The following is a 22,848-nucleotide window of genomic DNA, read 5'->3' on the forward strand; positions in this document are numbered from 1 at the left end:
GTGCTGTATAGTCTAAAAGCAACTTTTCTGCAAATCTCCAACCCACTATTCATGTGTTTCAAGGCCTTCCGCAACAAAGGCTCTCCAGTTTTCATTTACTCCTCGGCTGTTTGTGTCCTTGCGCTCTGCTCTGCTGAAGGTATGTTTTTGGATATGGAAAGCTTCATGGCCTCCAGTTAATCAAGACGTTCAGATTTCCCCCTTAGCATTCTTTTCTCATAAGAATTGACTAATCGTGCAGAAGCTTGATGCTGGACAGTGTGCCCATTTCTCATGGACCATTGATTCATTAGATCCTATTGGGAGCAAAATGATATACCTTAAAACATACAGAGCTCCATACGAAGCACTCTAATCACTGCTTTACCAGTTGACCCTTATTCAGGTACCCTTTCTAGTTCTAACAGATCTGAAAACTCTGACATTTAGCAGTAATTTTTCTTGTTAATCATATTACCTGCTAAACTGGTCCAATATTCAGGTACCCTTTCTAGTTCTAATAGATCTGAAAATGCTGAGTTTTATCAGTGATTTTTCTTAATTATATTACCTGCTAAGCTGTTCTAGTTATAGGTGTTGATTAACCGTGCTGTCATTTAACCTGCTAAGAATTGTCTCGCTTTTTGCAGTAGTTGCCATAGGATCTGCTGGTTCTCGATTCTCCTAGCAATAAAGTGATAGTCCTCAGTCATCTATTCTATACATTGGTCTCCCCAGGCACCTGTGTTTTAAATTGCATCCCCTCTTTCATGAAGGCCTTAAAAGTACTCATGGGTAATGATCGGATGAACAAACTGCTTGTTTAAGAAGATTACTATTGGTGGTTATGAGACTCTCAGGCTCCTTGGAAGATGGTTCGAGTTGTGCTTCAGATTTGCATGTCCTTGTAAGCAGAAGCTTGATGCTCTGTGCACCAAATTCTATGGACCTCTTAATCTCTCAAGTTTATCTAAAAAGCTTTCATTAAAGAGAAAAGTGCAGGGAGAAAAAAGAATTGCACTGACACATACTGATCTCCTTCTGTAGTGTTCTGATCAGTGGGTTACCAATGCACCTATAATCAGGTACTTAATGCACCAGCATGGCTTTAATTCAGTGACAATTCATTTTGCTCTTCGGCTGAACCATTCTAGCTGTAGCCTGTGATTGAACAACTTTTCTTTCGATGAGCAAGCACTTAACTTATTCATTCTTTCGTCAACTTTTGCAGGTTTAATGAGCTCTGTTATTTGTGGTTCTCCATTGGTGATTGGCTGATAACTTCTGCTATCCACATTATAAAGTGGTTTTAAAATCAGTTACTTTTCATCTGCCTAGCTTGGGACGCAGTCTGCTTTATGTTTGAAGTCTTGATAGGTTATCATCTGAGAATTCTCTTTCTACAAATAAATAATTAACATTGAATCTGTGCATAAGGCATTCTCTTGTTAACAGGTAAGCTTCCAAGGCTACCGCTATATTGCATCTTCACAGTAGCGTGTAGAAAACAAGAAATTTTTTAGTGTTACAGTTGAAATGGTGAATCAAATAGTCATTGTGCTCTAGCAGATAAAAAATTGACTATCAGCAGAATTTCTTGAGGTTTTCTGTTGGAATATAAGTGAATTGCCCACCTCTTCCCATCAACTTAAGGTTTTGGGTTGAACTGGTTGGTGCATTGAAAGGATCGGGTGCTCTAGCCTAAGAGGGGGAGGGGGTTAATTAGGCAATCTAAAAACTTTGGACCTATGGCAACAACTAGTTTGCACAAAACTTAAACTAAAACAAGCTATCTATATGTGCAACTAGGTTATTCTAGTGTAAAACCCCTATCCCAAAAGAGTTTAGCAACCTATAGCATTTTCTATCAAGAAACTAATCTACCAAAGTAAAGGCATACAATTTGCTATTATGAAATGCGGAAGCTTAAAGAGTGGGATAGGAGATAGCAAACTCTTGACGCGGGTGTTTATCCCGTGGTTCGGTTAGCCACAAAGGCACACCTACATCCATGTTGTTGTAGCACTCACTAAGAGTATTGCTACTCGGCCACCAAGTCTCTTCCGTGAACACAATCACGGTCACTTTGGCCCCAGGTTCCACTAAGGAGCTTCTCTACAAAGGATGGGGGTCTCCACGTCCCCCGCACAAAGTGTCGTCGCCGCTCCACACCAAGTCGGAGGGTCAATGACGTTGCCGGCGAGCTTCTAAGCTCCAAGGGCCCGGCGCACCAAGCTTTTGTTTTGGTTCACTAAAGAACCACAGCACAAAGGCTCAAGGCCTTGCAATCTCACTCACTAAGAGCTAGTCCAACACTCACACTTTACAAAGCTAGTGCTAAAGGCTAAGGATATGATCAATGAACTCTTGTATGGCTTGGAGATGTTCTTGGGTGTGTTTGGGTTGTTCAGCAACTCCAGCAATCGTCAAATGGCCGGGGTGAGGCGTATATATAGGCCACCAAGTCTTGTAGCCATTGCTCCAACGGTCAGCAGAAAATATGCGTATCATCGGATGAACCAATGCCTCTGGCAGGTGTAGCGTCGGTTCATCCGGTCACTCTAAGGCCTGAAGTAGCCATTGAGTTCCTGACTGCTGACACAGTGACCACTGGTTGAACCGATGCACATCCGTTGGTTAAACCGATCACTCACAGCACTCAACTAGCCGTTGGCCTTTTTCTCTTCTGCTGACGTCATTACACCGATGCAATGCTACGACGCACCACCGGTTCAACCGGTGCTGAAGACTCCGCTTCTGCTCACTTGACGTTGTCTCTGGAACATGGTATACTGAATGCACCGATGCTTATCTTGAAGTCGTCGGTTCAACCAGTGCTTCACTTGTTTCTTCACTTATTCTCCAGAGGCGCTCAAACTTGATCCACAGCGAGGGCGTCAGATCATCCGACAACCATCGGATGCACCGATGCTTGGGCATCGGTTCTTCCGGTGCTACTGGTTTCTGCAGAACTCGTCCATTTCAGTATTTTTTTGAGTTCTTTTCTTCGTGTTTTGCTTTGCATGGCCTTTTTACTTCATCCATGGGATCTATAAATGTTCTCTTAACAAAACTATTAGTCCCGATGATTGCGTTGTCATTCAATCACCAAAATCACTCGAAATGGCATAAATGGTGCCACGTTCGTTACAATCTCCCCATTTTGGTGATTGATAACAACACAATCAAAGAAAGCATAAAATTTGCAAGAATTGACAAATTTAACCATTTGATACCAATTGAGACCACTTACACTTGCTTGGATGCTTACCATCATTGTGCCATGTTTGTTACAATCTCCCCCATTATCCAATGATGGCTTGGCCTCCCCCTAAAACCATGATTCCCCCTTTTGTTCCTCCCCTTATGTCACTACTTCTTCCTCGTGACTTGATTCACTTGGCATTTCCCCCTTTGGAATAGGGAACATTTCTCCCCCTTTGTTGGGAACATGCCTTGCTTTGATCCACATCTCTCCCCCTTTGGAATCAAATCACCTAAAAGATCTTGCACCTAGAAAGTCTTGCAAAATAATATAGCTCAAGAGAGGGTTAGTAGCCTAGGGAGTTGGTTTCATGACTCAAGATCCAAAAGTATGATGTCAATGAAGATACCAATTGAAAATTTCACTAAGGTGGATCACAAAATCACGAAACTAGCATGACATGAGATAAGCTCTCCATAAGTATGTTCACAAAATGATAATGTGAAAATCAAGTGCACAACTAGATGATATAACTAGAGAGCTTAGATCATATCATGCACGGAGGTTGCTCTAAGAATAATAAGAATTTGACAATTATACCACTTGTTAGAAATTAGAACCTTGCATACCTCCGGGGGTCACTTTGTTTACCTTGCATGTACCAATTGAAAGTGACTTGCACAAGATACCACTTGTAAGTCTTTTTTGAAGAAAAGCACTTGGTACACCAAGGTTGAGCAAATGTATGGGCACATAGCCTATGAACTTAGATATGAGCATTTAAGTTCAATAGAGCATGGCTCAATATGCATGAAAGCACAATTTATCTAAACACTCTTATAGAGTTGTTTGTTCACATTGAGCGTGAATAATATTCTCTTAGAGTGTTAACTCCACGTGAGACTACACAAGATAATCTTGAAATCATGTTAGTCTCAAAATCACAATCTATAGGATGAACTCCCCCTAAATGTATGCATTTAGTGTTTGAATCACCAAGTAATTGTATGCACAATGTTTTTGACAACAATAGGAAGTTTACCCTATAGATTGTGCTCATGGTACACATATGAAATACATATCTTATGAAGTCCATGTACCATGAAGGGTGACCTTGTGTAGCTTTCTACACACTTATCAAACTATGTAGGTTGCTTATGGGTTAGAGTCATGGAACAAGCAACTCACCATATATAACACTAGGTGATGCAATGCAAACAACCTAGCAAGAGCAATGGAGCTACATGATGCTTGAATTGAAATCTAGCTTCCATTACCTTATGGGGGACTTGGGCAACAAGTGTCCAAGTTGTGAGCTTAGCTTGTTTTGGCTTGAACCTTCACTTCAACTTGTAAGCTAAGCCGCCAAATCCCCCGAAGCCATTCTTGGGCTTCAAGTCTCCTTTGGAACCCATACCATTTGAGCCCCCTTCATATTGGTGATGATGTCCTTGGGCACCCAAATGGAGTGGTTCCAACTCCTTTCTTGCTTCCCAACCTTGTGAGCAACCACCTTGCCATTGGTTTTCTTCTTGATCACATAGGAGGTGCTATTGCTTTTGTTCCTCCGGTTGGGCTTGGTGTAGATGAGAGAACTCTTGATTGTAAGCTTCTTCTTGTTCTTCTCATCCGAAAGCTTCTTCCTTGGTTGAGGACACTTGTTGAACTTGTGGCCTTCTTTGTGGCACTTTGAGCAAGTCACGGTGGACTCCTTCTCAAGCTTCTTCACCATGTCTTCACGGTTATCTTGAGAATGTTGGACATTGCTCTCTATGCCTTTGCCCTTCAATCTATACAAGTCCTTCATGAGTCGTTCCACTTCTTGCTTGAGCTCATCATTTTCCTTGGTAATGAGATCATCACATGATTCTACAACATTCTCATAACATTTCTCATTGTAAGGATTAGAGCAAGAATCATCAATTAAATCAATGCAAGAAGTTGAAGTATCTACCCTAGAGATAGGAATTGCACAAGGGATACTTTGCTTCTTTTCCAAAGAGTCATTAGTATCATTAATACTCTCAAATTTTAATTTGAGCTCTTCATGCTCCTTGCTAAGCAATTTGAATTTGCACATCAAATCTTCAAAATTTGTAGCAAGAGAAGCATTTAGATCTTTGAGAGCACTAAGGTTTTTGATTTCTTTTGATTGCTTCTTAATGACTTTTTGGTGCTCATGAACAAGGTCAAGAAGTTCATCAATTGAAGGAGAATCAGAGTCATGATCACTTAAATCGCTATCCATACATTTGACCATAAGACAAGTGTTTGATGATGATCCGATGCAGGTGGTGAATTTCTTGTTTGAGTCATCACTTGAACTAGCACTTGATTCTTCACCACCGCTAACCCATTCACCAAATATGGCAAATGATTCATGCTTGGGCTTCTATTTCTTTTGCTTGTTCTTCTTGAACTTCTTATCAACCTTCATAAGTTAATGGTGAGGCCCATCCTTGAGGAAGACCATATACCCTATTGAGTTGATTTCCTTCAAGCAATTGTTCATTTTCTTTACTTGCTTGTAGAGGTAGGGGTTCATTGGCTCTTGATCATCATTTGAGGAGTTTCTTGCATCCTCTTCTTCCTCATCACTTGAGCTACCTTTGATGGCCATCTTCTTCAACTTTTTGACTTGCTTGCATGCAAGTGCACTATGTGTTGGTGAAGAAGGTGGCGCTCTTGGCTTGATATCATGGCGTAGCTCATGGGCAATCACCTTGTTTAGGACTTTGTTTGGTGTCATTGTGTTGAGATCTTTCTCATATAGAATTGTTGTCACCAAATCATAGTCCGGCCTTCTAAGCGAGTGAAGAATCTTGCGAATGAGTTTCAAATCTTCAATTTTCTTTACATCTAAAGAATTAATCTCATTCACAAGAATATTCAACCATGAGTACATAGCTTCGGCATTTTTATGATCATGTTGCTTGAAGCTATTAAGTTTATCAATGAGAACATGATATCTTTCATTTGTAATATCTTTTGTGCCTTCATGGTTCTCACTAATAGTTTTCCATAAAATATTAGCATTTTCACAAGCAAACACACGGTTGGAAACATTTCACCAAGAGAATTTAAAATAGCACACTTGGCTATAGCATCATATTGCTTCTCTTATTGACTATTGCTTTTAGTTCCTTCATTCGTTACTCTCCAAACATTTAGGCCCTTTACTTGGAGGTGAGATTGCATCAAAATCTTCCATCGTTGGAAGCCCGTGCCATCGAAATGTGGAGGAGGTCCTAGAGAATCCATCCCTTCCCCTAAAAGAGCTAACTCACTAGGCGGTGAAGCCTAACCGATCAAGTGAGCCAGTAAGCACAAATTGCCAGTAGAATTGGCTTCCTTTGTGAGAGGAGTGAGTTCCGGCTCTGATACCACTTGAAAGTATCGGGTGCTCTAGCCTAAGAGGGGGAGGAGGTTAATTAGGCAATCTAAAAACCTTGGACCTATGGCTCCAACTAGTTTGCACAAAACTTAAACTAAAACAAGCTATCTATATGTGCAACTAGGTTGTTCTAGTATGAAACCCCTATCCCAAAAGAGTTTAGCAACCTATAGCCTTTCCTATCAAGAAACTAATCTATGAAAGTAAAGGCATACAAATTGCTATTATGAAATGCGGAAGCTTAAAGAGTGGGATAGGAGATAGCAAACTCTTGATGCGAGTGTTTATTTCGTGGTTCGGTTAGCCACAAAGGCACACCTACATCCATGTTGTTGTAGCACTCACTAAGAGTATTGCTACTCGGCCACCAAGTCTCTTCCGTGAACACAATCACGGTCACCTTGGCCCCGGGTTCCACTAAGGAGCTTCTCCACAAAGGGATGGGGGTCTCCACGTCCCCCGCACAAAGTGTCGTCGCCGCTCCACACCAAGTCGGAGGGTCGATAACGTTGCCGGCGAGCTTCTAAGCTCCAAGGGGCCGGCGCACCAAGCATTTGTTTTGGTTCACTAAAGAACCACAGCACAAAGGCTCAAGGCCTTGCAATCTCACTCACTAAGAGCTAGTCTAGCACTCACACTTTACAAAGCTAGTGCTAAAGGCTAAGGATATGATCAATGAGCTCATGTATGGCTTGGAGATGTTCTTGGGTGTGTTTGGGTTGTTCAGCAACTCCAGCAATCGTCAAATGGCCGGGGTGAGGCGTATATATAGGCCACCAAGTCTTGTAGCCGTTGCTCCAACGGTCAGCAGAAAATCTGCGTATCATCGGATGAACTGATGCCTCTGGCAGGTGTAGCGTCGGTTCATCCGGTCACTCTAAGGCCTGAAGTAGCCGTTGAGTTCCTGACTGCTAACACAGTGACAACCGGTTGAACCGATGCTCATCCGTTGGTTAAACCGATCACACACAACACTCAACTAGCCGTTGGCCTTCTTCTCTTCTGCTGACGTCATTATACCGATGCAATGCTCCGACGCACCACCGGTTCAACCGGTGCTGAAGACTTCGCTTCTGCTCGCTTGACATCGTCTCTGGAACATGGTATACTGAATGCACCGATGCTTATCTTGAAGTCGTCAGTTCAAGCGGTGCTTCACTTGTTTCTTCGCTTATTCTCCAGAGGCGCTCAGACTTGATCCACAGCGAGGTGTCGGATCAACCGACAACCATCGGATGCACCGATGCTTGGGCATCGGTTCTTCCGGTGCTACTGGTTTCTGCAGAACTCATCCATTTTAGCGTTTCTTTGAGTTCTTTTCTTCGTGTTTTGCTTTGCATGGCCTTTTTACTTCATCCATGGGATCTATAAATGTTCTCTTAACAAAACCATTAGTCAATTGATTGCGTTGTCATTCAATCACCAAAATCACTCGAAATGGCATAAATGGTGCCATGTTCGTTACATGCATGCAACTCAATATAGTATCAAAGCTAGAGGTCTCGTGTTCGAATTCTGGTTAGCGCAATTAAATAAAATAATTGCTACTCGCTCATATTCCGCGTCTAAGGTCTGAGGGAGCCTTCACGTGAGGGGGAGTGTTGGAGATCATGTTGGGAGCGAAAAAAAATCTGACCGATGCATATATATATATATAGATCTCTTCTACAGCATTATGATAAGTGGCCTATCAATTCACCTGCAATCAGGTACTTATTGCACCACTATAGCTTTAGATGATATGGTTTTCCACTAAACCATTCTAGTAATAGCCAATGATTGAAAAGACTTTCTTTCAACGAGCATGTACTGCGCCTTTTCATTGTTGTCAATTTAGGAATCATGCTAACACTTGTTGTGCATGCGTTACTTAGCCTGAAAGTCTCCCATTCTTCCAAACAGGTCGCTTGGTATTTTGGTAGATCTTCCTTAACAATTTTCTTATAGGGAGGGACAAAAAAACAATCGAACATTGACACATATTGATCTCTTCTGCAGCATTCTGATCAGTGACTTATAAATTCACCTGCAATCAGATACTTACTGCTATAGCTTTAGCTGATATGCTTTCCCACCGAACCATTCTTGTAATAGCCAATGATTGAAAAGACTTCCTTTCAACGAGTATGTACTTTACCTTTCATTTTCTTCAATTTGGGAATCATCTTAACACTTGTTGTGTATTCATTACAAGCCTGAAAGTCTGCCATTCTTCCAAATAGGTCGCTTGGTATTTTTGGTGGATCTTCCTCAACAACTTTCTTTTATGGCAACCATAATTGATTCTGTGGTTGGATCATTTGCTAAAAAGTTGCAAGATATCGTTCTTGAGGAAGCCATTTCAGTTCTGAGGGTGAAAGATGATCTCAAAGAACTACAAAGAATAATGAACCATATACGATGCTTTCTTCATGATGCAGAGCAAAGGAGGAAAGAAGAGTCAGCAGTTAATAATTGGCTTGGTGAGCTGAAAGATGCTATGTATGAAGCCGATGATATCATAGACTTGGCTAGATTAGAAGGAAATAAGTTGCTAGCGGACCATGCGTCATCATCAAGAAGGTCTGCTGCATGTACAAGATTTCCACTTTTCTCTTGCCTTCCTAATATTCAAAGGCGTCATGAGATTGCCGTTCGGATCAGGAAATTCAACAATGAACTTGAGAAGATTTCAAAGCTAGGTCAAAGATTTTTAAAAATTCAGAATGTGCAGCCTATAGATGATGTTTCAGAAACGCTTAGGATGAAAGCTTGTGAACTGGTGGAGCCTAACCTTGTGGGAAAGGAAACATTTCTTGCTTGCACAAGATTGGTGGGACTGATCCTTGCACATAAAGAAGAGAAGACATACAAGATTGGCATTGTTGGAACAGGAGGGGTCGGAAAAACGACTTTGGCCCAAAAAATATATAATCACCCCAAAATAAAAGGAACTTTTAGCAAACAAGCATGGATTTGTGTTTCTCAAGCGTACTCTCAAGACACACTTTTGAAAGAAGTTCTTCGAAACATTGGGGTAGATTATAACCAAGATGAAACTGTTGGAGAACTCATCAAAAAGCTTGCAATAGCTATTAAAAATAAAAGTTTCTTTCTTGTGTTGGATGACGTTTGGAGGCAAGATGTATGGACTAATCTATTAAGAACTCCGTTAAACACTGCATCTGCAACAATAATTCTGGTGACTACTCGTAATGATACAGTCACACGAGCAATTGGTGCGGAACATGTGCATCGAGTTGAATTGATGTCTGATGACATAGGCTGGGAGCTGCTTTGGAAAAGTATGAACATTAATGAAGATACCGAAGTGCAAAATCTAAGAGGTATAGGGACAGAGATTGTTCGTATGTGCAGTGGCCTTCCCCTTGCTATCAAGGTTATTGCAAGTGTCCTAGCAACTAAAGAGAAAACTGAGAACCAATGGAGACAAGTCATAAACAAAAGTGCTTGGTCCATGAGCGAACTTCCTATTGAGCTGAGAGGAGCATTGTATTTGAGTTATGATGAACTACCATGGCATTTGAAGCAATGCTTCCTCTTCTGTGCCTTATATCCAGAAGATTATAGCATGTGTCGTGATGATCTTATAAGGTATTGGGTTGCCGAAGGGTTTGTACAAGATCAAGGAGAACAACTTCTTGAGGATATAGCTGATGAATATTACCATGAATTAATATACAGGAATCTTCTTCATCCAAATCCTGAGTATGCTGACTATTATTTTTGTAAAATGCATGATCTTTTGAGGCGGCTAGGTCAATATTTGTCGCAAGATGAATATTTTTGTGGAGATCAACAATCATTGGAGGCTAAATCTTTGTCCAAACTACGACATGTTTCGATTGTTACTGACAAAGATCCTGTAACATTCCACAATTTGAGCCAAGAGCATACAAGAGCACGTACATTGCTTATTGGTTTTAACAAGTCAATAAGAGTGGAAAATACAATATTCAGAAGATTTTCATGCATTCGAGTTTTGGATTTGAGTGGTACAATAATAGAAAATGTTCCAAATTGTATTGGAAATTTGATCCATCTACGACTACTTGATCTTGATCGTACTAACATATCTTATCTTCCAGAGTCCATCGGTTCTCTCAGATACCTTCAAATATTAAACTTGCAGCAGTGTCATGCTCTACACATCCTTCCTATGCCAATCACTGGATTATGTAACTTGAGACGCCTTGGTCTTTCTGGAACACCAATAAATCAGGTTCCAAAAGGGATTGCCCAATTGAAGTTCCTCAATGATCTAGAAGGATTTCCAGTTGGTTGTGGCAATGATGATAGTGCTACAATGAAAGATGGATGGAACCTAGACGAGTTGGGTCCTCTTTTTCAGCTGTGGAAGCTTAAAATGATTAAATTGGAGAGAGCATCTCCTTGTGTCACAGATCCATTGTTACTAGACAAAAACTTTCTCAAAAAGCTCAGTTTATGTTGTACTAAACGTACAGATGAAGCATATAGTGAAGAGGATGTAATCAATATTGAGAGGATTTTTGAGAAGCTAATCCCTCCACGGAGCATTGAAGATATTTTTATTGAAGATTTCTTTGGTCGGAGGTTTCCCACCTGGCTTGATACTGCTGCACATTTTCCATCTTTGAAGTACTTGAATCTCATACGGTGTAAATCCTGCGTGCATCTTCCTCCAATTGGACAGCTCCCCAACTTAAAATATCTCAAAGTTGCGGGAGCCACTGCAGTCACCAAGATTGGACCTGAATTTATTGGTTATGTGGTGGGTAATCCCATATCTGCAGAGGCAGTAGCTTTCCCCAAGCTTGAAGGGTTGGTCATCGAGGATATGCCCAACTGGGAGGAGTGGACCTTTGTTGTTGAAGGAGAAGAAGTGACAACAGCAAGTAAGGAAGCGGGAGAGGATGGAGTTGCTGCCAAGCAAAAGGGCGGGGAAGCCCTATCTCCAAGGATGCAGCTGCTGCCACGTTTGAAGAGGTTGGAACTTGACAGGTGCCCCAGGCTGAGAGCTCTCCCACAGCAGCTTGGACTGGAGGCCACCAGCTTGAATGTGCTCCAATTAAGAAATATGGATAGCATTAAGGTGGTGGAGAACCTCCCTTTCCTCTCTGAGGTGCTCCTAATTGCTGGATGTGAAGGCCTAGAGAGGGTCTCGAATATTCCCCAAGTGAGAGAGCTGCGTGCACAGAAGTGTCTGAACTTGTGGTGTGTGGAGAGGTTGGACAGCTTGCACCAGCTGTTTCTCACAAAGGATATGCAAGATGTCTCCTCGCAGTGGCTGCCTGGACTCCAAGAGCGGCACCAGCAGCTGCACGGAGAAGACCTGGATGTCTACAATTGGACATGGTGACCTCGTGGCTGGGCTTTCTTCTAATCCTGGTACGTATTGATGTACCCTGTTTTAATATCGGTGACCTGGTTCTTTTTTTTTTCTCCTGCTGTAATTAGATGTTAACTAGCCATGTACTTTCTCTTCATGTATATAGGGTACTGAGCATGGAAGTGACCAAGTGCTTTGCGTCTGCACTGCATGTATGCCTTTATCGAGCTGCGCGGAGCAAGATACAGAGCCGTTGTATGCATGATAGGATCACGGGTATATACAAGATAAACTGCAGTAACCAGTGTTTTTTATGCGTGCAATTCTGATCAAGAAAGGCAACAGAGATCACCTTGCTTTTAGTATGTGAGTGAACTTTGTAGTGTGAAAGACTTCATCTCCTTTTTGTTCCATATCTCTATGTTTACTGCTGTTGTTATGGTGCCAACTGAGATTGTGTATGTGCTCCTGCTCTAAACATTTCTGTATAACAACTACTGTTGTGTTACGTTTTTGTCGCATGCCCCTGTTACTGAAAAGAGAGGTGCATAATTTGTTGGCTAATGGCTACTTCATATGATCTGAGCTTTATCAACGTACTTAAGAGGAAGAATATTGCATGATCGCGCCGTCTTGCTCTGCTTGCTTTATCTACTTCATATGTCTTGCTCTGCTTGCTCCTGTCTTCCGTAGCAACGTTTTCTATCTAGGAGAGCAGGAGGCTAGTTATCCTGCAGTTGGTTTATTTCCCAGTGTCACTTGCCTGCCACCCAGTTGCAACATAGATAGACAGCATCAGTACGTGCAGAGTCCTCATCTTGCTCTGCTCCCCATACCTCAATATGCTAATCAAAATTGTTAATAGCTGCTGCCTGGTGCTCGCACCACCGCGCTCCGCGGGTACGGCAGGGACGCGTGTCGCCACCGCGCTCCAGCGGCCGCGTAAGCCGCTGGATCATGCCCGTGTACCAGCATCTTCTGCAGATCACAGTCGGTTCCGTCGGCCATAGGATGCGCCGCCGGAGAAGGGCGCCAAAATGGTGGTGCTGGAACCCGCCGAGCAAGGGCCACCACGCAGACATGGGCATGCTTGTCGTGCTGTCACTCGGACGCCGCCGCTTTTCAAGTCTCGTCATCTTGCTTTTCCCTGCTTTCATGCAACATGCTTACATGCGTGATTTGCAGAGGCCAATATAAGCAGTACGCATCATCTAAATTGGCCTCACAAGTTCGATAGCGCTGGAAGCTGCTGCATGCCGTAGAGTTCATCTGAATCTGCAGGCTGCAGCTTCATGGATGGAACTCGATCAGTTAGTAGTCGGCACCAAGGTTTAGGGATTCAGACCGAATGGGCCGAATTTCACCAGATTTCGCCCATTTCGGTTAGGCCCGAGACAAAAATAAACCGGCCAAAAAAATTCGGCCAAATTTGAATTTGTAGCCCAGCCCAAGGTCCATTACAGCTCACAAATACATCTTCTCACTATAAAACTCGGGACTCCAACCTGAAACCCTAGAAATTTCATTTTACTCCACCCCCTCTCCCTGCTGGCCGCCGCCGCCAACAGGCCGCGGAGGCACGGTCGAGACAGGAGCGGAAGAGGGTTTCCCCGTCAACCGAAGATCTGCCCATCTCCATTCAAATCTGCAGCTCGTAGGTTGTGGTTGGTCCTCTGTTTTTAATCGTGTTGGGTGAACTTGTGCTGATCTAGCGTGTCCCTAATCAGTTCGTTGTTCTTGGCTAGGCCCTGCTCATGGAGGCATCACGAAGTTACTTGGTCAGTGCCCGTGTACGCAGCGGGTTGGTCGGCAACAGGGGCAGCGCCGGCGGTCAAGGCGTCGAACACGTCGGAGTTGGTCACGATGCGCCGGCAAGAGCTGCAGTATCATCTTAGGCTCAATTGGACTCTAAAATGTGTTAACTGGACTGTCGTGCGGACTGTGGTGCATGTAGTATCATCTTTCTTATTCTCTCTTGATGCTTATATTATCTATTTTGAAGCAATCGCTCGAAAAATATTTATTGCTTTGTTTGTAAAAAATTCGGTCAAAATACGAATGAAGTTCAAATGGTTTGACCGGTCAATTCAACTGAAATTCGGTCCGAATTTTTTTTGCTTTTGAATCCCAAAACCTCAGCACTTCCCCGAATTAACCACAACTTGCTTGGGTGTGTGGTTGCTCATCTGATTCCAGAACAATGCGATCATCACCGACAGAGCCACCACAACGCACTGTTTGAGTCACACTTGACAGTGCCTGTCAGCAAACCATCGGCCAACTCATGGTGGAAAAATTGGTGCCTCCCTGAGAGGCGAATAATGGAGTGGGGAGAGATGGCCCTGCCGCTCGCTGCCCTAGAGGACAGAGACCTTGACCCGACCGGCCACAGTACCAAGTCGCGCACAGCCCCCACCCCAACCACCGATCGCGATCCAAGGGTTTACTCTCGTGCCAGCTGCCAATCCATAATGGTCACCTTGATTAAGATGCACCGCCAAGTCTCAAACTTTTATTGGCTTTCGTAGACTTGGCTGCTTCTACGACCGGCTGCTTAATTCGCGGTCCGGCCTGTTGTTTCCCAATTGTGCCTAAATGGACCAGGTAAAATCGCGCCTCTACGGAAGACAAATATTGGAGTGGGGGCCACATGGAGACCATGACCATGGAGTCAAGTTGCACCAGCCTCACCCGATCAACGATGGCAACGGATCCGGAGCAGCGTTCATGGTACATATGCCTGCTGTGACCGTGATTCGTTTCCTCGCTGCTGGAGTGATGTCAATAAGAGGAGGAACTGGGATGGTGGTTCAGTAGGAAGTGCTCTTTGCGTTTTCAACTGGTTCCTCTGTTTCTGCATCCTTTCAGTTTGGTAAGCGAAAAATTCATTGTCTGGTTGATAAAGGGTTCGGATGTTTTGATTCCCCTCTCTTTTTTCTTATGTCACGCTTGATGTACATGTCTTGATTGTGCACCTATTTCTTGTCATCTCTGTTGTACAGCTGAGGGAAAAAAAGAAAAGTTAAAAAAGGGGGGTTGATTGTTGCAGCAAGCTCCTTGCCCCAGGTACTTAAACCAATATAGAGTTCTGATTTCCCCGTTTTCCTTCTAATAACACATGCCTCATTGGCTGATTTAAACGTGTTGATCATGCAGAGATAGCAGAAGTTTCATGCTAGACAGAGAACAATTTCTGAATGATTACATCCGGTTGGGAGCAGAACGGAAAAACAAAATTCATTGACACATACTGATCTCTGTGTATAATACTCTGATCAGCCCAATAACAGTGGTTCCATATTCAGTATTCAGGTACCGTTTTCAGTTCTTGATGATCTGATTCAGTGGTAGTGTTTCTTGTTGTCTGCTATGCCATTCTAGTTGTGCCCACCACTTTTCTTTTGGTTTCTTCTCTTGGCGATCAGCTAATAGTCCTCCCATCTACTCTGTAGGTGGGTTTCCCCAAGCACTTGCTTCTAATCTCCTTCCATCAAGACATTGATGTACTGATGGACTAAGATTATCTGAACAAACTGACTCTGCAAGATGATCACTATTCATCCTTGTTATCAGTCACTTTTTCTTGAGGGAGAATAGGATTGTAAGGTCAGACTTTCTAGCTGTGGTTCAGATATTGCATCCTTGTTTACTTGGTCCCATGACATTGCCACAGTAAAATATGATAGCATGTCCTTTTAGCTAGCATGTGTAAATTCAGTTATCAAAGTTATTCATCCTTGTTCAAGTATATTTTTTAATGGACTATAAACAAGTATGTTTAACTGCGAAACCTCTGTTACAAGATAACTATTTAGTGAAACTTGTCTAATTTTAAATCATCCATTTGCAGCCTGCAGCCATGCGAGTTTTGCATTCTCCCATATAAGCTGCTTGGGTACTTTGTGCATCTACCCCCCTCAAGATTATCTGATGGCAACCATACTAGATTCTCTAGTTGGTTCTTGTGCAAAGAAATTGCAAGATATGATTTCAGAGGAGGCTATTCTGATTCTTGGAGTAAAAGAAGAGCTCAAAGAACTAAAGCGAACCATGAACCAAATACAGTGTTTTCTTAATGATGCCGAGCAAAGGAGAATAGAGGAGTCAGCAGTTAATAATTGTCTTTATGAACTAAAAGATGCTTTGTATGAAGCTGATGATATTATTGACTTCGCTAGATTAGAAGGAAACAAACTGCTAGCTGATCGTCCTTCATCCTCAAGAAGCTCTGCTTCATTTAAATATTCTTCATTTTGTTCCTGCCTTCCTAATATTCGAATACGCCACAAGATTGCAGTTCAAATCAGGAACTTCAACACTGAACATGAGAAAATTTCAAAGCTTGGTGAAAGATTCTTAAAGCTTCAGAACATGCAACCTAAATTAGAAGATTCAATGGTACGACAAATAACAACATGGCAACTTGTGGAGCCAAACATTGTTGGAATGGAAATTTTTCATGCTAGTAGAAAAATAATGGACTTGGTACTTAGAAATAAGGATAAAACACTCTACAAGCTTGGTATTGTTGGAACAGGAGGTGTTGGAAAAACGAATCTAGCACAAAAAATATATAATGACCCCAAAATAAAAGGAAACTTCAGCAAACAAGCATGGATTTGTGTTTCTCAAGAGTACTCTACTATTGATCTTTTGAAAGAACTTCTTCGAAAGTTTGGGGTACAATATCAGCATGACCAAACTGTAGGAGAACTCAGTATAAAGCTTGCTATAGCCATTCAAAATAAACGTTATTTCCTTGTGTTGGATGACGTTTGGCAGCATGGGGTGTGGACCAATCTCCTGAGAACTCCATTTGACGCTGCTGCTACAGGAATAGTTTTGGTCACCACTCGAAATGATATAGTTGCACGGGCAATTGGGGTGGAATATATTCATCGAGTTGATTTGATGTCCCCAGAAGTAGGATGGGAGCTCCTGTGGAAGACTATGAACATTACAAAATATATTGAAGTGCAAAACCTTAAGACTATTGGGTTGGAGATTGTTCGTTTGTGTGGTGGCCTTCCTCTTGCAATCAAGGTTACTGCTAGTGTTCTAGCAACTAAAGAGATAAATGAGAATGAGTGGAGAAAGGTTATAAACAAAAGTGCTTGGTCTATTAGCACGCTCCCTATTGAGCTGAGTGGTGCGTTATATCTGAGCTATGATGAGCTACCACGGCATTTGAAGCAACGTTTCTTGTACTGTTCCTTATATTCTGAAGATTTTAATATGCATCGTGATGACCTTGTTAGGTTCTGGATTGCTGAAGGTTTTGTGCAAGAGCAAGAGACACAACTTCTGGAGGATACAGCTGAAGAATATTATTATGAATTGATACATAGAAATCTTCTTCAACCAGATGAAACTTCTGCTAATTATGCTAGATGCAAAATGCATGATCTTTTAAGAAAGCTGGCTCAACATTTATCAGGTGAAGAATTTTTTTATGGAGATCCACAATCCTTGGAGACTAAATCTTTAACCAAATTATGGCGTATTGCAATTGTCATGGGTAAGGAATTCTCAATTGCCCCAAGCGTGCAGAAGGAGCATAATATTAGAGTAAGAACTTTGACAACCAAATGTAAGGCCTTAGAAGTCAAAAATACAATTTTCAAAACACTCCCAAAGATACGAGTATTGGATCTCACAGGTTCAATTATACAAAGTATTCCAGATTGTATTGGAAGTTTGATCCACCTACGATCACTTGACCTTGATGGGACTGACATATCCCATCTTCCTGAATCCATTGGTTGTCTCATAAATCTTCAGATATTGAACTTGCAGCGGTGCAGTGCTTTGAAGAGTCTCCCTTCAGGCATAACTCAGTTATGTGACTTGAGACGCCTTGGTCTTGCTGGAACACCAATAAATCAGGTTCCAAAAGGTATTGCTAAATTGAAGTTCCTTAACGATCTGGAAGGATTTCCAGTTGGTGGTGGCAGTGATAATATTGCTAGAACGCAAGATGGATGGAGCTTAGAAGAGTTGGCTCCTCTTGTTCAGCTGAGGAGGCTTTGCATGATTAAGTTGGAGAGAGCATCTCCTTGCAGTGCAAAATTCATTGTTAGAAGACAAAAAGTTTCTCAAAAATCTCAGTTTATATTGTATGGAACATAGAGATGAGCCATATAGTAAAGACGAGATAATCAATGTAGAGAGGGCATTTGAGGAGCTAATCCCTCCAAGGAGCATTGAAGATATAGTTATGAAAAATTTCTTTGGTCGGCGGTTTCCCACCTGGCTTGGTAATGCTACACATTTTCCATCATTGAAGTACTTGCAACTCGTACAGTGTAAATCATGTGTGCATCTTCCTCCAATTGGGCAGTTTCCCAACTTGAAATATCTGAAAATCATGGAAGCCACTGCAATCACTAAAATTGGACCTGAATTTGTTGGTTATGGGGCGGGTAATCCCATATCTGCAGAGGCAGTAGCTTTCCTCAAGCTTGAAATGTTGCTCATCTGGGATATGCCCAACTGGGAGGAGCGGACCTTTGTTGTTGAAGGAGAAGAAGTGACAACAGCAAGTAAGGAAGTGGGAGAGGATGGAGCTGCTGCAGAGCGAAAGGGAGAAGCCCCACGTCCAAGGATGTAGCTGCTGCCTCGTTTGAAGAAGTTGGATATTGAACGCTGCCCCAAGCTGAGAGCTCTCCCACCACAGATCGGACAGCAGGCCACCAGCTTGAAGGAGCTCCATTTAAGAGATGTGGATAGCATTAAGGTGGTGGAGAACCTCCCGTTCCTCTCTGAGACGCTTCTAATTGTTGATTGTAAAGGCCTAGAGAGGGTACTAAATATTCCACAAGTGACAGAGCTGCGTGCACAGCTGTGTCCGAACTTGAGGTGTGTGGAGAGGTTGGACAACTTGCATCAGCTGTTTCTGACAAAGGATATGCAAGGTATCTCCTCACGGTGGCTGCCTGGACTCCAAGAGCAGCACCAGCAGCTGCACAGAGAAGACATGGATGTATACACCTGGACCTGGTGATGATTGTCCAGTCCTGTGAATATGCAAGGTATGAGCACTTACATTTGAATATCCCCTGGCTCTGCCTGTTCACAGCAACTCTCTGTCATCTGCGAGAGAACTCTCTGTTCCCGGCAGCAACTGAACCCATTCAGACATTCAGGCATTTTATTTTGTGCTTGACCATCTGAAGAGAAACGATTGGAATATAGTAATCCCAACGACGACAATGAGCATCAGGACCTGCAAAAGAATCACCTCGATGGGGCATGATGGGATGGGATTACCAGCCACCTCCATCTAATTGCTAATATCTTTTGTTCAGAACATCTTTTGTTGAGTGCACAAAAATCTTTACGGTGCAAATTGAAGTGATAAAGTTATGAAATTATACGGGAAATGTTCCTATAGTAGCTACAAAATTGTTACAAAAGTTTTTTTAAAACGATACAAGATTTTCTTTTTTTAATACAAAAATAAATACAATGGACTCATCATTAGGATTAATGCCAAGAGAAAGGGAAAGAAAATCAGACACAGCAAGCAAAACGGCCCGGCTCTGTCCCACAACTGGGCTGCTCCTTTCCCACTGGGCCAGCTGCTTCCTCGCGATGGGCCTCAATACTGGGTCGGCCCACCGGCCTATGGGCCGAGCGGATCACATGGCGTCGGCGGCGATCCTCCGCTCCGTCGCCCGCTCGCTCCGGCTCTGGCGGCCGCTGGATCGGCAAGGGTGCCTTCTCGCGCGGCGCTCCGTCGAGGACCTGAGCACGACCACTCGGCTCCTCAGTAGCTCGGTCCCCACGGAGGTAATCGATCGATCCCCTCCTCCTTCCCCCATTCTCTTCCTCGGGGGGCTTGGCATGCCATGTTGGGCGACCAGGACTTGATGCTGCGAGATTGCTGGTTTGGGACCGGGAATCGCGAGTCCGCCCGCGCGATTTTCTCGGCTGCGGAATTAGTCAACCGTGTTGAACTGTTGATCGGGTTGGATTCCTCTGAAAGTTGGTTCTTTTCTTTTTCTTTCGTGGTTTCAGCTAGACTTCAAGCGGACTGAAATCCTTGGTTTCGTCGGTCGTGTTCAGACGTTCAGTCGTGCATTGGACATGGAGGGAAGCGCAGGGCGTGGAGGTGCACTATTGTGTTTTTACAGTGTGTCTGGTTTCAAGCTTTGATCAATCCCAAACTGGATACAGATTTTGTATCACTCTCGTCTTGTTCGAACAATAGGTGCTCATCTTATTATGCAGATGAAATGAACTTGGGTGCATGATCTCTTGAGTTGGCATAGGTGTGGAACAAGAATGTGCGCTAGATATTATAAAAGGCAAGAGTGGACTGATGTTGACATATCTGAAATTAATCATACATAATATAATATGACAACAATAACTAGAACAGTTTGTGTTCTGGGACCCAGGGTGACTGAATATGTAAGACAACGTATGCTATGCAAACCACCTTCGTATGTAAACTATGGAAACTCCAATTTGGGCCATCGGATCAACATCCAAGGGGAGGGGTGCAGGGGCGTGCGAGGGGGATTTGTGTTGGGGGAGCCACCTTCGGCGACGGTGCGAAGGTATGAGGACTCGAAGACAGGACGAGGCAATTGTTCATGCCCTGATCGGCGAAGGCCCCGGGGTGAAGATTCTATAACGAAGACCCTAGCCCGAAGACTCCGGATCTATGGGCGATGGTCGGTTCCTATCCGGCAAGGTGACGAAGGGGAGACAGCGAAGGTCAAAGTGCGAAGAATAGCCAAGTGAGGATGCAGTGAGAGACCCGAATGGCGAAGGCCGAGCCCGAAGCCCGGATCGAAGGCATTCCGTCACGAAGCATTTCGGAGCTGAGCCAAGGCCCACTTGTTGGGCCAGCTGTAATCCACAAGTTGTCTGATTATGTAACAGTACCAAATTGCCCTCGCAATATTCTTAGATGCTGGCAGTTAGGGGGTAGTATCGGGTTTTCAGCCCGTGGGTAGGTGAACCGTTGGGTTATAAATACCCCTTTGTAACTGTGTGATGGGACATTGAATACAGAGCAATTACGCCCCATGCTTTGATTTTCGTGCTATCACTCTAGTCCTGATTGTCTTCCCGGGGCTTCGCCCCCGACGAACCGAGCTGTTGTGATACTCATTCATTCCGAAGAGTGTCCTACACCAACAATTTTGGCGCCCACCCGCGGTTCGTCCTGACACGACCACATGGCAGCGAAGAAGAAACTAAACCCTGGTGCTTCGGAGGCCAACGCCTCAGCCAAAGCCCCTGTTACGATAGACGGTACCCTCGTCACGACGAACACCGACAACAACAATGATGAGCACAGCGAAGACTTCGAGGTCAAAAACCTCGCTGACGGGGACTTCGAGGTCGATCTCCACGACCTTGGCATCTCTGCCGAAGACATCCAAGTCATGAAGAGAATTGACGCATGCTTCTCCGAGCGTCTTCGTCACGCGCAAACAAGCTCAGGCCGGCACGTCGAATGCGCCGGGGCAACATGGGCGAAGGGAAAAAGGACAAGAGCTCACCGCTCAAGAGCTCGAGGAGCAACTAAACAAACTAAGAAAAGAAGAGCTTCATTGCAAAGCAATGCGGCAATCCATCCGTGATCGTTTGGTAATGTTGAAACCCCCTCGCCAAGCCCCGAAGCCTGTGTAGCAGGCGCCTCAACCTCGCAGGCTTCTTCAACAACCCATCCTCATCGAAGAAGACCAGTACTCGGACGAAGAGGAAGGAGATTACGTAATGCAGGATCAACTTCAACTACAACAAGGCCTCGCCATACCTCTCTCAGCAGAGTTCGAAGAGCTCCTGTGGCCTCCACGCTTCAACCCCACTATTCTCCCGCAATTCGATGGAGACTCCGATCCAAAAGATTTCCTCCTCAAGTATGAAGTGGCCATCGAAGCATCCGGATGCGGCCCAGCATGCAAAGTCAAGGCGATTGTCCTTTCGCTCAAGGGCCTCGCTCAGCATTGGTACTCCAACCTCCCAGGCAGCCACATCCACACCTGGGACTAGCTCCGAAGAGAGCTCACCGCTACTTTCAGAGCGCCGAAGCCTGAAGAAGTTAACTCATGTGACTTCCACAACTTGAATCAAGAAGGGTCCACACTGCAAGACTACTTGCACCGTCTCGTCAGGCTTCGCGCAAGGGCTCCAGATGTAGCGGAGTCTTCCATCATCGATGCCGCAATCGCAGGCCTAAGTCTTGGCCCGTGCGGAGAGTACCTCGAGCGCCGCAGGGCGAAGACCTTGAACAGGCTCTTCGAGATTATGCAAGAATACTGCATCTCAGACAAAGAAAAGCGCCAGAGAATTGAAGAGATGAATGAGAAGAGATCGTGCAATCGCGACCGGCCGAAGCGACATTAGGCTGAACAAGCGAAGACCGCGAAGGCCGTGAACACGGTCTCCGGTGATGAAGCCCGCGATTCCCGGCCTCAAAACAACAGAGGAGGGAGGAGCGAACGAAGCAACCGGGGTCGGAGGGAAAACTCCGGCCGAAGGCAGAAAGTACCCTACTGCTGCATTCATGGCAGAGACAAGGGTCATTGGACGAGTGAGTGCCCCCTCCTCAAGCAAAAGAAAGAAGAGTTGGACCGAGCCACAAACAACGAACAACCGCCAAAGCCCGTCAATTACACTCACAACAACCAGCCGCGAGGCCCGCCACCACAAATCCAGTGGCAGCTTCCGCAACAACCTCACTGGACTTCGACATATCCCACTCTGTCACCATCTTTCCCAACCTTCCACTACAACCCCACATACACCGACAAGCCCTTCCAGCACCTTCGGCACCCCAACTCCCACAAATCCAAACCCTTTCGGCGCCACATCAAGGGTGGCACCCACAACCCCAGCCACAAGCTCCCACCTACCTTCCCACACCGCTAAAGCTAGAACCTGGCACGATCCTAGAAAGGGCCAATGATCCGGTTTGAGGCACGGTGAACGTCATCAATG

At 44.1% G+C, this 22,848-nt stretch overlaps 1 protein-coding gene, 1 long non-coding RNA gene and 1 pseudogene across 12 annotated transcripts in view; all 3 read left to right on the plus strand.

Annotated features, from left to right (window-relative positions):
* Positions 1–22,848, plus strand: part of LOC120685577 — a 60,566-nt gene that overhangs the window by 157 nt on the left and 37,561 nt on the right. The gene's annotated exons all lie outside the window — the stretch shown is intronic.
* On the plus strand, positions 245–13,975 carry LOC120685573 (putative disease resistance protein RGA4). Of its 11 annotated transcripts, none has more exons than XM_039967573.1 (6): positions 272–385; positions 630–1,064; positions 1,211–1,434; positions 8,481–8,614; positions 8,801–11,948; positions 12,056–12,480. In XM_039967573.1, the coding sequence occupies exon 5, from the start codon at positions 8,845–8,847 to the stop codon at positions 11,917–11,919; it is 3,075 nt and encodes a 1,024-aa protein (XP_039823507.1). In that variant the 5' UTR covers positions 272–385; positions 630–1,064; positions 1,211–1,434; positions 8,481–8,614; positions 8,801–8,844; the 3' UTR covers positions 11,920–11,948; positions 12,056–12,480. The 11 variants fall into 11 exon arrangements, 10 of the variants coding, with proteins under 10 accessions (XP_039823511.1, XP_039823507.1, XP_039823512.1 ...); XM_039967574.1 differs by lacking the exon at positions 272–385 and having other exon boundaries at positions 430–886; positions 1,027–1,064; XM_039967577.1 differs by lacking the exon at positions 630–1,064 and having other exon boundaries at positions 245–385.
* LOC120685575 lies at positions 14,401–19,259 on the plus strand (annotated as a pseudogene).

This window comes from Panicum virgatum, chromosome 8N, assembly GCF_016808335.1.
Source record: "Panicum virgatum strain AP13 chromosome 8N, P.virgatum_v5, whole genome shotgun sequence".
NCBI classification, from domain to species: domain Eukaryota; kingdom Viridiplantae; phylum Streptophyta; class Magnoliopsida; order Poales; family Poaceae; genus Panicum; species Panicum virgatum.